This window comes from Amblyomma maculatum, chromosome 8 (assembly GCF_055883805.1).
Source record: "Amblyomma maculatum isolate TAMU_Amacu chromosome 8, ASM5588380v1, whole genome shotgun sequence".
NCBI classification, from domain to species: domain Eukaryota; kingdom Metazoa; phylum Arthropoda; class Arachnida; order Ixodida; family Ixodidae; genus Amblyomma; species Amblyomma maculatum.
In genome coordinates, this window is record NC_139351.1 from 48,418,711 (window position 1) to 48,434,438 (window position 15,728).

A 15,728-nucleotide genomic window follows, 5' to 3' on the forward strand; every position below is an offset into this window, starting at 1 on the left:
AAATATGCCGCTTTCGTCGGCATTGAAAATGTCACGCGGTGCGTAGCCTTCGAGGTGCATTGGGAGGACCTCGGCTTTCCAATCGGCCACAACAGTGTCGTCAACGCTGGCCAACTCGCCAGAGAGGCACTTGAAGGCGATTCCGTGTCTTACTTTAAATCGGTTGAGCCAACCTTCACTGCACTTGAAGTCTTCTCGGTTGAGAACAACAGCTAGTTGCTCTGCACGTTCCGCAGAAGCAGACCGTTCACGGGTATGTTTCGCGAACGGGCGTCGCGAAGCCTCACCAGCAGGGCCTCCTCGACGTCGGGGAATAAAGCCTCGCGAAGTCGAAACCTCTTGGGCTGCAAGTCACCCGAGACTTTCTTGCCAGGATTGCCTCCTTGGCGCCCATGATAGAGTTCACAGTTTGCTTCGATAAGCCGAAAGACATGGCAACGTCCACCTGCTTCTTGCCTTTCTCGACCTGCTCGATGATGTCAAGCTTGTCCTTCAGGGCCGCTTGTCGTTTCTGGCGGTTTAGGATGCACGGCACTGGCTGATGCAATCGGCTCCATCACGCTAACGTCCCGACGCACAGGCTGGCAGAATAAACTAAGCACACGCCGCGCTGAAAAACGTTGGCGCTGAGCGTAACGTCCGCATGCACAGGGGCTGACAGGACAAAGGAAACGCCAAGACGACAGGCCGCTCAGAACAAACGTTGGAGCCAATGGGAGCCATCCGTTACCATGGCGCTGACCGTAAACGCCACAAAACATTTTATTCCGAGGGGACGCTATCAAACGGCATTTTTTTTTTTCTTAAAAGTATTTTGGAATTATAAGTTCTAAGTAATCGTAGCCATAGAGCTAATACACATCATAGCAAATCATCCCTCCTTATCAAAAACACGATCAAAAATTGTCAAAGCCAGTCCAATTTCAATCCGGCCGAATCCAAGCCAAGTACGGCCGCATCACAATGGCCACCGGCTGTGTTGATCCTGCTGGCCATGGAGGCTGCTGGCGCTGTTCCCCCCCGAAAGTTTCCCAAGCGATGTTTGAAGGTGGAAGGTATTGAATTTGGAATATCTGCGAGTAAAGAAGTCCGCTGTAAAAATTGTATAGGAGGGAAATTATGCCCAAAATTTAGTCTATTGTATCCGAATGTCCGCTGTAGCCGAGTCTGCAGTAAGCGAAGTTTAGTCAATTGAATAGATAGGAAAACCAACCAAACATCGCAAATCGGTACGTTATAACCGAATATCCGTTGAAACCGGATCCGTTGTAACGAGATTATACTGTATGTCATTTTCATACGCAGGTTTGATCACTGGCTTATAACCACAGATTTTTCATTACAAAGATATTTCAAAATAACGAACAATTTCTTACAGTCCCGCGTGATTCGTTATATCATGATTTGACTGTAAATGAAAATACTGGCTCGTGCAACAGGCAATAAGTTCTCACGGTACTTATCTCCCAGATGACCTTTGTGGAGACAAGCTTTTCACGGTGACTGCGATGCATTTGATCCTCTACCCTTGCTGCGGCCAAAAATGCAACACTTCGGCATCCTCAGTGAACCATAAGTATCATGGCATGCCTGTTTTAGGAACATCAAGTGACACTCAATAAAACTACTTTGCAAAGCCCGCCGGCCTGCTGCTGCATAAGTGCCGCGCTGAGTCAGTCACTAGAGGGAGTGGACCACCTATGCCGGCGCCTGACCATGTGATCACCACTGACCAATGGGTGACGTGGCGGCGAATTTTCAGGATTGCACTTAGCTTCGCTTAAGAGCTTAATAGCGAACTCGTTTCCTTTTTTTCTTCTTCCTCTTCTCTTCTTGCTCTATCTTGAATGTTTGCGTACTCATTATAATTTCATTACTTTCTTTTCTCTGACTTTGTCATCAGAACCTATCGTGACATCCTTATCGGGCAAATTATGTCGACGTCAGAAGCTACAGCGATGTACCGCTGACACATCTCGCGCAATCTCGCAGAATCTTGCTGGCACAACCCGTGAGCCCATCTTGCGGACACATCTCGTAGATGCGAGACATTCACCATGAGACTTTAGTCTTAAAACAGCTGCAGTACTTTTAGAGCTGTAGTGACATTAGAAGCATCTAACTGAAAACCTCACTCTCCACTAGGACGCTGTCTGCAAACAAAAAGAAAGATGCACATGGGGGTGACCAATGATGGCAAAATTAAAACTATGCAGGCGTGTCAACTCCATCGCTCGCATAAACTCCGTTTTCACTAGAGTTAAAGGTTTTCCCTGTGGATGTATGTGAAATGTTTTCGAGAATCCTCTGCATGCCAGGAGACAAATTTGAATGCAGTAAAATTTCAATTGTACGAAGTAAACTGTGGACTTTACAGACGTCGTCATATTGAGGTTAAACTGTACTCTGTTCATGCTTTACTCAAAACTATTTCTACATCTCTGTGAAATCTTCCAACTGTATTGTCTTCGTGATTGGATGCAGGTGCATAGGCCTGCACAACCCTCAACTTTTACCTCTCGCAATATAACCTAGTTATATCAACAGTCACTTCCTCGGTAATGTTGAAGAATTGGTCAACGCTGGCAGCTATAACATCCCTGTCGATCAGGAGTCCAGGACCTACCGTAAAAACCGGAATATAGGTCGAATTTTTTTTTTTTTTTAATTGTGGCGAAAAGTCAACCCTCGTCTTATATACCGGTCATTGGTGGAAAAACTATGGAGGTCTTGCAACAATGGGCAGCTGAAGTCAACAACCTCCATCACATCTCCATCTCCATCACCATCGCCATCAGCAGCAGCGCGATGTGGCACCGCCATTTTGCGTTTCTGTTGTCTGGAGCTAGCCACCATAATGTAGAGCTATTCTGCTAAAAGCCAGCTTTTGACTTTTTTGCTTCAAAATGAGCGGAAGCCGATGACAATTTACCATCGCATTCAAGAAAAAGGTGATTGAGTATGCGGAGCTTCACGGTAACCTGGCGGCACAGCGTGAATTTCGAGTATCCGAAAAGAGCGTTCGGTACGGGCGGAGTCAAAAGCTGCGTATTGCTACTTGCAGCAACCAGAAGAAAACATCATTTTGTGGGTGGACTGCATCGTATCCAGAACTAGAAGCCAAGGTTGCGGATTTCGTCCGGGAGCTGCGTGTAAGGTTGCTGCCTGTGACTGCCGAATGCATCCGCGTGAAAGCGGTAGAGATTGCGCGTGCCTCGGGACTCACAAGGACACAGTTCAAGGGCTCGCCATACTGGGTGCGGCGCTTCATGAATAGGAAGGGCTTTGCACTACGGCGCCATACTTCTGTGTGCCAGAAACTGCCCGAAGAGTTTGAACACAAACTCATCGAGTTTCTGCGCTATGTGATTGCGCTCCGGCACTAACGCGGGTATACATGATGGAACAGATCAGAAACGCCGACGAAACACCCGTGTGGTTCGATATGCCCTCAAGCCGAACTGCCTCCGAGAAAGGGGCGAAGCAGATCAAGCTTCTAACTACGGGAAACGAGTACAGTCGAACCCCGCAATAACGAAACCGCCGGGGAAGGAAAACCTTTTTGTTGTCGCGAGAATTTCGCTGTCGCGAAAATGGACAAATAAGCACACCCATTACCTTCCAGAACCAAGATTTAATTAAAAAAGTCGCTTATTTTGCTCTGCTTGACATTGCTGTGCAGGAGCTTGACGACTCTGGCTTCGCAGCTTGATAAGCTATGCATAGCTTTGTCGTCGTCGTCGTGGTCGCCGAGAAAAGTCCAGATCACATCGAATGCATCAAGCACATCACGCGAGCTTACTTGCTTACCTTGTGCTTGGTTTTCGCTATCTTCGTCGTCACTGGCCTCATTTCCTTTGCGCACACTGTCGATAATAGCGTCGTCGCTGAATTCCTCGTGCACGATCAAGTCGGCGTCCGCACACAAAAAGTCCTCCAGCTCAACAACCTCTGGCACCATTGTATCTACACTGCGAAGCGCGTTCCATGCTTCGGTTAGTGGCTGCAGATCGTCACCGCTTGCAGCTTTCGGTTCTGCCAAGGCGTGCTGACCAGCTGCGAAACCGGCGTGCCTGAAGCAGTTCTGGACAAGCGTGGCCGAAGTAGCAATCCACGCGCCAGCAAGCATCTCCAGCGCCATGAAGAGGTCAATTTCCGTCGGTCGCTTCATTTCGATGTTTAGCAACATCCGCTGTATGAGCCTTCTTCGGTACGCAGACTTCACACTTTTGATAACCCCCTGATCAAGAGGCTGGATAACGGATGCGCAGTTCGCGGGGAAAAATATCAAGCGGATGCTCGTCAGGGCAACGTCTTCAATGTGGTGCGCACTGCAGTTGTCCAAAAAAAGGCAGACAGATCTGCCCTGCTTGCCGCCATGGCATTTTTTTCCTTTCAGGTCTAGCGTTTTTGAAGGCAACATTCCATAGAAGAAGCCCGTTTCGTCCGCATTATAAATTTCGGAGGGCTCGTACTCGTCCATTATGCCTTCGTAACTTTTCTCCATCCAGGAAGACGCTGCTTCAGCGTCTACGCTCGCACACTCCCCCGACAACACTTTGGCGACGATGCAGTGCCGCGCTTTAAATCGACTTAGCCATCCGGCACTCGCCTTAAAGTTGTCGTGCCCCAGAATGCACGCGTAGTCAATCGCCTTTTGCTGCAGGAGGCTTCTGGACAAAGGCACCTTGTTCGCTCTCTTGTCCAGGAACCACTGAAATACGGCTTTGTCCACGTCTTCGTAGACCGGCGCTGCCAAAGTCTTGTTCTGAGCGCGCGCGCCGTTCTGGAGTGCCGCCATGATGCCATTCCTTGATTTCAGAATCGTAGAAAGCGAGCTGCACGGGATACCGAACTCCTCCGCAATATCAGTCTTCTTCCTGCCTTTTTCAGCTTCGGCGATAATTGCAGCCTTTTCCTGCAGCGTCAAAAACTTGCGCTTCTTTACAGGAGGCGGCATGTTTCCGACAGTAAAAAAAAAAAAAAAGAAAAAAAAAAAGAAAAAAAAAAAACACACTGTACACAGGCAAGTCGCGAGCGGCACAAGGCGGATGGCGAGATCGGCGAGATAGCGTGGTCGGCGCACTACCGAAAAGAAAAAAAAAGGAGGTTCCTTGCTCTTCCCCGGTTGGCCGGCGGTGTCGTCACGTGGCGTGAAACGTCACATACATGCGTAGTGGCCAACAGACAGGCTAGCAAAAAGCCGCTTTCAGCGGGCAAAAAAAAAAAAAAAAAATGCTTTGCTATCATCATCATTACCGAACCAACCGAAAGTAAACAAAAATGGCTGCGCCGGTGCTTGTTGGCAGGTGAAATGAATGGGCTCGACTTGTCGGATGAGTGTGCTGCTGCAGTTTCGCCCATTCTATGTTCCCGACTGGCTGATGTGCCGAAAAAATGTTGCAGATCACTACCTCAAACTTTCGTTAATGCGGGACTGCTTTTTAAAAACCCTTCGCTGTTGAGAGGGGACAAATGCATTGAACACTATGGGAGTTCGCCGGGGGCGCCAGAATTTTTCGTTGTCGCGAGAATTTCGTTCTTGAGGGCTTTCGTTATAGAGGGGTTCAACTGTACTCTCGATTCACTGTGATGCTCACATGCACAGCGGGTAGGAAGCTGCCCCCTCTCATCATTTTTAAGAGAAAAAAATTGCCGAAGGAGGAGTTCCCACGCGATGTCATCGTCCAGGCCAACGAAAAGGGCTTTATGAACGAAGCGTTAATGCTGCAGTGGATCCGGCTTGTATGGAAGCGGCGACCTGGTGCTCTTTTTGAGCAAGCGAACATGCTCGTTCTCGACTCGTTTCGAGGCCACCTCACAGCCGACGTAAAACGGGCCCTGTGCGATGGCAAGACTGATCTTGTGGTCATATCTGGTGGGCTGACGTCTGTGCTGCAGCCACTAGACGTTGTGCTAAACAAGCCTTTTAAAGATACGAGTGCGCGAGCTCTATAATGAATGGATGCTGGGCGACAACCCGACCACCCCCACCGGCCGCCTGCGACGTCTACCGCTTGCGACCGTCTGTGGTTGGGGAAATCTCTGCCCGAAGAGATGGTGCTAAAGGCATTTAAAAAATGCTGCATCAGCAATGCGCTGGACAGCATAGAGGATGATGCTCTGTGGGACGTGGGCAGTGACAAGCACTCATCATTTGACTCGAGTTTGGACGACTCTGATGACTCTGAGTAGACCAACGCTTGCGCATTTCGTGTTTTTTCTGTGTAGCGTACACCTGACCAATTTTTCAACAGTATCGCGTGACCATCGACCCGCGTGCTTGTCAGCGCCTTATTAACGGTGCTAAGTGGCAAAACAAACGAGGTATGCGCATGTGTACACTTGCGCTTACTCTCGCTTCTTTCGCTGCTCCGTGCCATGATGATAAGGTGCTGACAAACGCGCGTGTCAATGGTCGCGCGATACTGTTGAAAAATTTTCCGGGTGTACACACGAGCAGCACTTAAGTGAAAATAAATACTGTCACCACTGTGCAACCGGTTGAGTCACATTTGTTTCAAGGTTGTCTTTGTCTTTCGGTACTTTTGCCATTGAAAAAGATTTTTTTCATTTTTAGAATTGGTCAGTCAGGGGGTCGACCTATATTCCGGTCCAACCTATATTCCGGTCAGACCTGTAGTCTGGTTTTTACGGTAGCTCTCATCACTTCTGTGGCCAGCCATCACAGTACCTGTATGACCAGGGAGGGCCCCCCATTGACGATCTCGGCGGGTATCTGGGAAAGGGGGCAGTTCTCGATGCTCATGATCTGCAGGTTGGTGCACAGGGCCAGCTCAAAGGGCAGCCCGTGCAGGTTGGGGTTGTCGTTGATGTACAGCGACTCCAGGTTCTCCAGGGTGCCTGCACACAAACGTACGAGGATGACCTCGGTGATTCATCAGTGAAGCAGCCACAGGTACCGCGCTTTCACCTCTTCTGGCTTCTCCCTCTTTCTTCATCTTCAAAGCAACTTCACCCTTTCCACACGTTCCTACTTTGACCTCTGCTCAGTAATCCTCTCACAGGGGATGCCCACACCATTAAAACCTGGAATGCACTTAACACAAGGCGGATGTGGGTTTCAACACCGATTCTCCCATTTTTAAATGATTTTGATTAACCACTTGTTCCACTTTTGTTATGGTTTCAAATTTGGGCGCATAAAATTTCAGCACAACATTTGTACATTTTTTTTTCTTCCACAAATTTTTTTTTCTCGCCTGCACATCGTGGAAAGCCAGTGGACTCGACGAAAATTTGATGGAAGGCTAGCTAGTTGAACCTTTGCTGCATTTTTGAGCGTATGCTACGCGCAATGGCAATCTGAGATTTTCTTTTCCCAAAATGCACGTTTTTCATTTTTTTTTTACAAAGCACTTGGCACGCACATGCATAAACTGTGACCAAGATGCCACACCAAAAACCTACAGTCCATCGAAATCAGGCAGGGGTCAAAATAGACAAAAAAAAGCTGCGAAGAAACTTGCTGCACAATATGAGCAGCTGTGCTGAAAAAGAAAAACATGCTTCTTAACATCTGTTCGTTTCAGATGCTGCCATCTAAGCTATGATCCCTTGCAGGCTACACGTGAGGTATACTATGCTAAACATGCTGCAGAACGAGAAAACGTTGACTGGCAACATATTTTGCCCCCGATGAACAAAATTTATCAGCCGGCGGTTTCAAAATTCACACAAATCATGCCACCGCACCACTGTGCACGTATTTAGAAGAACTAAGACGTAACCTGAACCTTGCCTTGCTAAAGTAAACTGCTGCCGTGAGCATAGGATTGCAACTGATCGCCATTAGGGCTGAGTGAATATTCAAACTCTCTGATCATCGAAAGAAATGATGCACAATTAAAGTCGGGCTTTCAAGCAAATACAGTAACATTCAGAAAATATTTGGAAACCTCGCACATTTTCCAAGCACTTCGGAAGCTTCGCAACTCAGCCAAATGAGCTACTACTGGAGTTCACAGTTGACGGTCTTATGCACAGTCCGACAATTCCATGCGACCGCAACACTCTGAATGCCAGCAAGTGATGCACAAACAGCTCCGGCCTATCCATAAGTTCGGCCTTCGATGGCCTTGAAAGCGTTCAGCTTGTAGCTGAAATATGCATGACGAGGGAAAGCTGACAGTGTACTGTAACACCTGGACAGGGTCCAAAAGATATAGACAATGAAAAAGATATGCCCCATGGTTTATAGCCCACAGGGTTTAAAGTCCCAAAGTGATACAGGCCACGAGGCTATGACACCACAGTGGAGGGCTCTGGAAATTGCGAACATTGGGGGTTCATCATGAAGGGGAATACTAAGTCAGGCTAGACTGGTAGGTTAGTGACACACAATAGTAATCCGCCATTTTTAACGAAAACAAAGCTTTTGTAAGCCAGAATTCGTGCATGGCTGATGCAATTACATGACTTTGCGACAAATGCCATTTCATGGTCTCAATGGGCAACTACTGTTGAAATAAATTAAAGAGCACTGCAGAATCTACATTGGAGTAATGCGAAAGCACGGATGCTGCTGTTGGTTGCTTCTGGTTGCTTCTAGTAGCTTAATTCACTTCCTGTTCGCCCATTTTAGTCCTTGGTACTTTCAAATTGTGCGCCAATCCCTTCCTATGCCCTTTTTCTGCTCTACTTCCGGCTGCGTGATGTTACATCCTCTACCTCACATTAATTCACTTCTTGTTTACCCCTTTTAGCCTTTGGTATTTTCAAATTGCACATCAATCCCTTCCTATGCCCTTTTTTCGGCTCTACTTTCGGTTGCGTTACGTCAAATCCTTGACATCCCCGTTTCTCTTTTTCTAGTTTCACTCCCACCTTCCTCCCTTCCCTTACGGCGCGGTTCAGGTGTCCACGGAACAAGTGTAGCAGATACTGCGCCTTTCCTTTCCTGTGAACCAGTTATTCTAATTAATTATGTAATTAACTTATTGACCTAATTATTTTTTTTCAGCAACATTACATCAGCCTCTATCGATTGACATTACTCATTAACCTCTACTACTTCTCAATTACTCGCAACTGCTGCGGACACGGTCTGCGGACAATCTGTGAACATAGCGAAGTAACGCTTTCGTGTTAATATGAGGAAAGCAACAAGGTGAATGTAGCTAAAAATGCCAAGTCCCACAATTAAACCAGCTCAAAACAGACGGCGGAGATGACAGGCTAGAAGGTACACGTTAAAGTCAGGTAAGTTCGGTATAAGAGTTCAATATATACCGAATCAACTGCATCCATCTAGCTTAACCTGCTGCATTCCCTCTCAGTGTCCCCTAATGTAAACTGAAAATCACACTGTACACAGCTGCCTCACGTCAGCCCCCATCGAAACATGGCTGTCATGACTGAGACCTCACCTACATTTTTAGCATCAGCAGTTGAGCGGCCTAACCAATGAGCCACTACAGCAGGGCATGGAAAAAACATGAATGAAGAGCAACTACGATTCCCACAGCAAAATACTCGGGTCATAGCCTTCTACAGTGGTGGTAGTACAATTGGACCACCGCATGCGAACAGCGCAGTCATGTGGCCATATGCCAAGCAAATAAAATTGGAGGAATTGCCACATCAGGTGCGATGTATCACAAATTTCAGCCACTGCTGTACACCGAAATCTGCTGGTCCTATATTTAAAGACTAGCGATGGGCTTCCCTGAAACACTTGGTATATTATGCACGACTAACTTGCAAGCATGCGCCATTTGTAGAAAAACTTTACAATCCTCAAAACTGTTAGAACGATTGGCGCAGTGGTTCGTAAACTTGTACAACAGATAGCACAAATCTGATAAATTTGAACACTTATGAATGACATTCTGGATGCAACAATTATGACAAACATGCACAAATTATTTGCCTACAGTGCACACAACAGTGGGCGCACTCCCTTTGCTGCTAAATTTGGGGCAGTAGAAAGAAAGGTCACTGACCGATTTCCTCGGGGATCTGGTTGAGGTTGTTCTCGCCCACACTCAGGTAGGTGAGGTTGCTCAGGTGGCCGATGGCACGCGGCAGGTTGGTCAACTGGTTGCTCTGTACCACCAGTTTCTGCAGCTGGCGCAAATGCCCTGCAACGAAATTGGGGGAACGACATGGTAGTGACCGAAAGCTTGCAACTCTAAGAGGAGGCCAGTGACATGCCAAAAATTCCAATTCAGAGTGATGCTGAAGTACTAAATTCTGACAAATCCCATATAACAAACTAACTCCGTGTAAGGGCTCATGTTGTAAGAAGGCGACCATTTCTGTAGCGATTTGGCAGCGAACCCCTGCTATTGTGCTTAAGCACATACAACTGCTAACTAAAAAAAAAAAAAAAAAAAAAAAAAGGGACAAAAGGGATAAGCAGGACTAGAAGCCTGGACCTTATTGTAGGACTGCGCACAGAGTTCTGATAAATGAAACACATTGATGCCCTGTACCTATCTCATTGGGCAGGCTATCGAGGCGGTTCTCCTCGAGGTCGAGCACGCGCAGGGCAGCAAGGTTGCCGATGGTTTGTGGCAGGCGGCGCAGCAGGTTGTTGCTCAGCGTCAGCACCTCCAGACACACCAGGTACTGGATATCATCGGGGATCTTGCTCAGCTGGTTGGTGCCCAGGTTCAGCTCCACCATGGTGGTCCACGTGCCCAGGTCTGCAGGAAAGAGAAAGGAAAACTCAATCACCTCCACCATAATTTTCTGGTGCGAATGCCATGAATCCACTATAAAATGTGAGGCTTTAACAGGACGACCCTCGACCCACAAGATTTCTCTACAGATAGATAGTTGAAGTAAACTAAGAAGTGCAGTAGTGCCGAACAAGGAGGATATTCACTTGCACGAAGAGTCTAGAAAGCATCAACCAAAGCTGAATAGTTATACGCAGTCAGCGACACATTGGCTGCTTGATTTAGCAAAATTTGCATTGCCAACAATGAGGCGACCAAAATGCTTGAATCTGGATGGAATTTTGAACAAGCATATCTCAAATTAGTGATGTTTAACAATAATCAACTATGTATACAGAAAGATGTTCACAATGTGCGTGAAAACCATCTGAACAATTTTTCTTTCACATCCACTACAATTGTTAAATTTTCATTGCAACAAGGAACAGGGTGCAACACGTGTGAGGTAATAATAATAATAATAATAATAATAATAATAATAATAATAATAATAATAATAATAATAATAATAAAAACTGGTTCACTGGAAGGGAAAGGTACAGTATCTGTCACATTTGTTTCTGTGGACACCTAAACTGCACCATAGGAAAAGGGAGAAAGAGGAAGGGTAGCGGAGGGCTGCGGAGTAATTTCGACCACCCGGGGATCTTTAACGCATCAACGTACACGGAAGTGATACTATTATCAGGGAGGGAGGGAGGGAGGGGGAACTCACCCAGGGGTAGGGACGTGAGCTGGTTCTCCTTCATGTTGAGCTTGGATAGGTGCTTGGCACGCGAGAAGATCCCAAAGGGGATCTTGTTTATTTGGTTGTGTTCCATGTTGATGGACTGCAAGGCAAGACACTAGGTTACAGTACATCAACGTCGACTTACTGCAATCACTGCTGGCACTGAGCAAATTCAACTCCAAATACATAAACTAATAAAATCTCCGCAGCAGGTCCAAAATTGTGACACGCTTCTGCCTGAGTGAGGGAAAGGGGAAGTTAAAGGAAACATACAATTACAAAATTAGTCCATATAATAATGTCAAAGCACACATTTCCAAGAAAATGGTTTCGAGAGACATTTGCTGCATTTATTAGCTAACAGTCACAAAAAAAGTTAGCCACTGGCTATCATGCCTATTTAATGCCAGCTGTGGGAAAAAGCTGTTCACAGTAGCGATTGTGCCCTTAGTAGCTGTGCAGTGGAGTGCTGTACCATCCTTGCACAAATGTGAGCTGCGCAAGTTGTAGTACATGCTGTTGAGCACAGAGGGCGCCAGTAGTACCCTTTGCACATCATTTGTCATTGCTGCAACGACACAGCAGGACTGGGAAGTACGTCCTTAACGGCTGTCACCACAAAATTTGCCCCTCTTAGGCCACTGTTACATGGCTGTGAAAACGGGCACAGTCGACATCTTGGTCGTCCAGTAATTGGCCTCGGCTCTTGAGAGGGACATGCTAGGGCATGCAACAACTTTCTCCACTCTGGCACTTTTGAATGAGAACAGTGTCGTACACAACATCTTAAAAAGGGTTACGCAGAGCAAAGTGCAAAACATAGTTTGTGCGCAGAACTTGTTAAAAAAAAGGGGGGGGGGGCAGGAGCACCTCTTCAAAGGTGCTGGAAGTAAGGCACGGGTGTCTATATGGCTCAGAAGTGTGACAGGAAAGCGTGTCCAATACAAAAGGTCAAACAAAATTGAAGAAGGTTTTATGACCAGCTGTATGCTTAACAGAGAATACAGAAGGAAGAACGCAACAACAGAACATATTCGGTGTTGCACTGTCTGTTAAAGGGAGAAAACACTGATGACATTATGGTGAAAATGAAAAGACCTTGCCTCATATAGGACAGGTCGAACACTTATTATCAAAGAAGAGAGGCTTTTGCAACTTTAGTTTGACACTGAAAATCGCATAAAAACAGCTGAGCTGCTATCTAGTGGAGAAACCCTATTACGTTCACTGTAGTACCCCGCGTGACTACATGTCAGCAAAATATAGCTGATTTTCGTGAGTGTGCACTGTTTTTTTTTTTTCTAGAAGTGCTTGTCATTTTTCATTATATTTTGCGCTCTTTCCAGTGCATCCTTAACCCTTTCACTGCCACTCCCGAGATAACTCGTGTGTCCACACATGCACACTCCCTGCTTCTCTCGAGTATACTCGTTTTGACTTTTTAACTCGCTCCCTGCCGCTCCCGATTATACTCGTGTAAAAAAAAAAACGATGCAAGCATCTCGCGCTATCTATGGAGAAGACACATAAATTCGTATAACATGTATAAATTTTAAGCAACAGATGGGGAACATTTGTTTAGATGCGTCTCTTGGTCTTGGCCTCGGCAAAGCAGCCATGGTGAAGCAGCGTTTCGCGTGCGTCCGCGGTTTGACAGACGAAGAAATTCAGGAATTGCTTATGAATTCGGACTCCGATGATAGCGGTGCCTGTGTGGTGCCTTGTTTTGAAGAGTACCACACCAAAAAAGTTTTCTAAACACCTTAATATCCTAATTAGGAAATAATTGTTTTGTTAATTAGTTGTCCTTTTTTGTATTCAGTGCAATATCTATAATGTTATTTTGAATAAAAGTGTTTACATGTCCTGCAGAGCATTGCAGTGCGTTACTAACATAAAATTTTCACGAAACTAACATGAAAAAAAAAACAAAAAAAAAAACCGGCAGGGGGAGTGCAGCGACGAGAAAAAAACCCGGCAGTGAAAGGGTTAAATAAAAACCACCCCTCCCTTCGCATCATGAGATACATGCTTTCAGTTTTGCATTCCGTGGAAGAAACGATGATAGTGCCCACCAAAACTTTCGTTGAAGAGGTATATTCGTTATTGTGCCGTAACAGCCTTGAGTGTGAAAACTGAAAAGGACACTATGCTAAAAAACGTCAAATTACTGTCCAGCGAGTGAAATTTAATTTATTTTCGGGGTGTCTTTTTTGACGACCATCGGTCGTCATCGCGGTCGCTGCTTGTTGCTTCCAGCATCGAACTACATAAAAACAGGCGCATGCACTGATAGAAAACTCGGTAAAAATTTTCAACAGCATTTATACCAAAACCACTATGGAAGTGAACATTTTAGACAACGATCTTTTGGCTGCGGCGAAAAAATTTTGTGCCTAAATTCCAGTGTTCTGTCCCTGTAATAATACCGACGATGACAATGAGTGGTGTGACCCTACTACGAGATGATATCATTTCTTGCCGATAGTGACCACAAAAAGAAACCGGAACATGGCACTCACGGTGACTGTGGTGAACTGGGCTGGACCCCCAGAGGGATACGAGGTGAAGTTGTTCCGCGAAAGAGTGAGGGTGTGCAGGTTGGTGAAGCTCGCTAAAAGTCCTTCCTGCAAAGTGATTAAGAGAAAAAGCTTTATAAATGAATGAAATTTGCCTCAAGTTGAGACAGCGGATCATATGAAGATGACAACAGCACTGTAGTGCAAGCAGTACACACCTGACGTAACCGAAGGCAAGTCTTTGAGAAAGTGTTTTTTTATATTAGTATAAAGAGGACCCTTTGTCCAAAAGAGAAATCAGATCAACACACGGGCATGTTTCTAGAGTCTGTTCCAACCAAGAATAAGCCAAGCATGGTAGGACAAGGACGCGTGGGTTTTGTAAAAGTTTCTCTTGCTAGACTCAACTACTACAGAATTTATAAATGAGCTGCTATACACTGTGGACGATAACCTTCCAATCAATCAGCCAGTTTATTTTCAACATCAGTGGTGTTGAACAGCCGCAGACAAAAAGCCTCAACATGGGCTTGACGGGGTAACCTCAAATAGATTGCATATTCTTGGACACCTCAAACATATCTGACCGAACAATCCATTCACATTTAATCGCTAAAATGACTTCAATCAGCCTAGACTCATTATCGACTTTGTGGACAAGGCATATTTTTTTACATTTCGCAAGCTGTTCACTGCCATTAACAGTCACAGCATCATGGACCTGTCCTTGTCCTACTTTAATGACTTTCCATCGAGTAACAACTACCATTTGTTTGTTGTCGGAAGACTGCATCATTTACCATAAATCCGTTCATCTTCAGATCAATATGCCCATGACTGCGTAGCTTCTTGGGGCTTATCATGACAAAATGTCACTAAATACTGAGAAATGCAAATCGACGATATTCAGCTGGAAAGAACAAAACTCTTCTTTTACTTACACTACCAATTACTCCTCTAATAACAGCTTAGTCTTCCAGGTACGTTCATGCAAATACCCAGGTGTTCATCGCGCACATTATGACGCCTGAAACATAAACGTCACAATACTCCTGCAACTGCCCGTAAGCTTGCCTGTCAAATAACTGTTCGCCCACAGAACGAGTATACAGCCCTCATTTGATGACCTCACCAGGCTTACTCATTCAAATACCTGGAATTGGTTTTAAATTCTGCTGCATGTGTTATCTCCGGAGACTACAATCATAGGTTAGAAGTAACGAGCATTAAATCACCACTCTCTCTTTCTGCATTGAAATCATGATATTAATTTCCCTAATGCGCCTACCACATTTTGTAGGACAGGCTAAGGTACCACTCGGCCAGTTCTGTCCCTAGAACAACCTTACCCCACCTCACACCAGTTAATCAACGCTCTAAGCGCTCAATGCCTTGGTGGTAGGACGGCTGTAGTTAATTCCTTTGTTTTGCTGCAAGCTGCCATTCACTGAAATGGTCCATCGGAATACACTGCAGATGTCTGTTATCCACCTAGTTTTGTAGCCGAAATGGTGATCATTTTTAGTAACTACTAATGGCTCAATAACGACTGAATCGTAACTGCCAATAAAAATTGTACAATAGTGTTACTACCCTCCTGTCATACTCCTATTTAAGTAATCCAATGCCTGGAATGGCTCAATAACGACTGAATCGTAACTGCCAATAAAAATTGTACAATAGTGTCACTATGCTCCTGTCGTACTCCTATTTAAGTAATCCAATGCCTGGAGCCAGTGATGCAACATGAATAAACAAATATAAGCCTGCTAG

The 15,728-nt window shown here is 45.7% G+C and overlaps 1 protein-coding gene across 2 annotated transcripts in view; it reads right to left on the minus strand.

Annotated features, from left to right (window-relative positions):
* Sur-8 (leucine-rich repeat protein shoc-2) overlaps window positions 1-15,728 on the minus strand; it is a 103,660-nt gene that overhangs the window by 12,523 nt on the left and 75,409 nt on the right. For both annotated transcript variants that reach the window (XM_084576266.1, XM_084576265.1), the window contains 5 exons: window positions 13,959-14,063; window positions 11,422-11,536; window positions 10,458-10,670; window positions 9,966-10,103; window positions 6,695-6,864 (listed from right to left, as the gene is read on the minus strand). In XM_084576266.1, coding sequence (XP_084432392.1) covers window positions 6,695-6,864; window positions 9,966-10,103; window positions 10,458-10,670; window positions 11,422-11,536; window positions 13,959-14,063 — 741 coding nt within the window. The remainder of the gene's footprint in view (window positions 1-6,694; window positions 6,865-9,965; window positions 10,104-10,457; window positions 10,671-11,421; window positions 11,537-13,958; window positions 14,064-15,728) is intronic.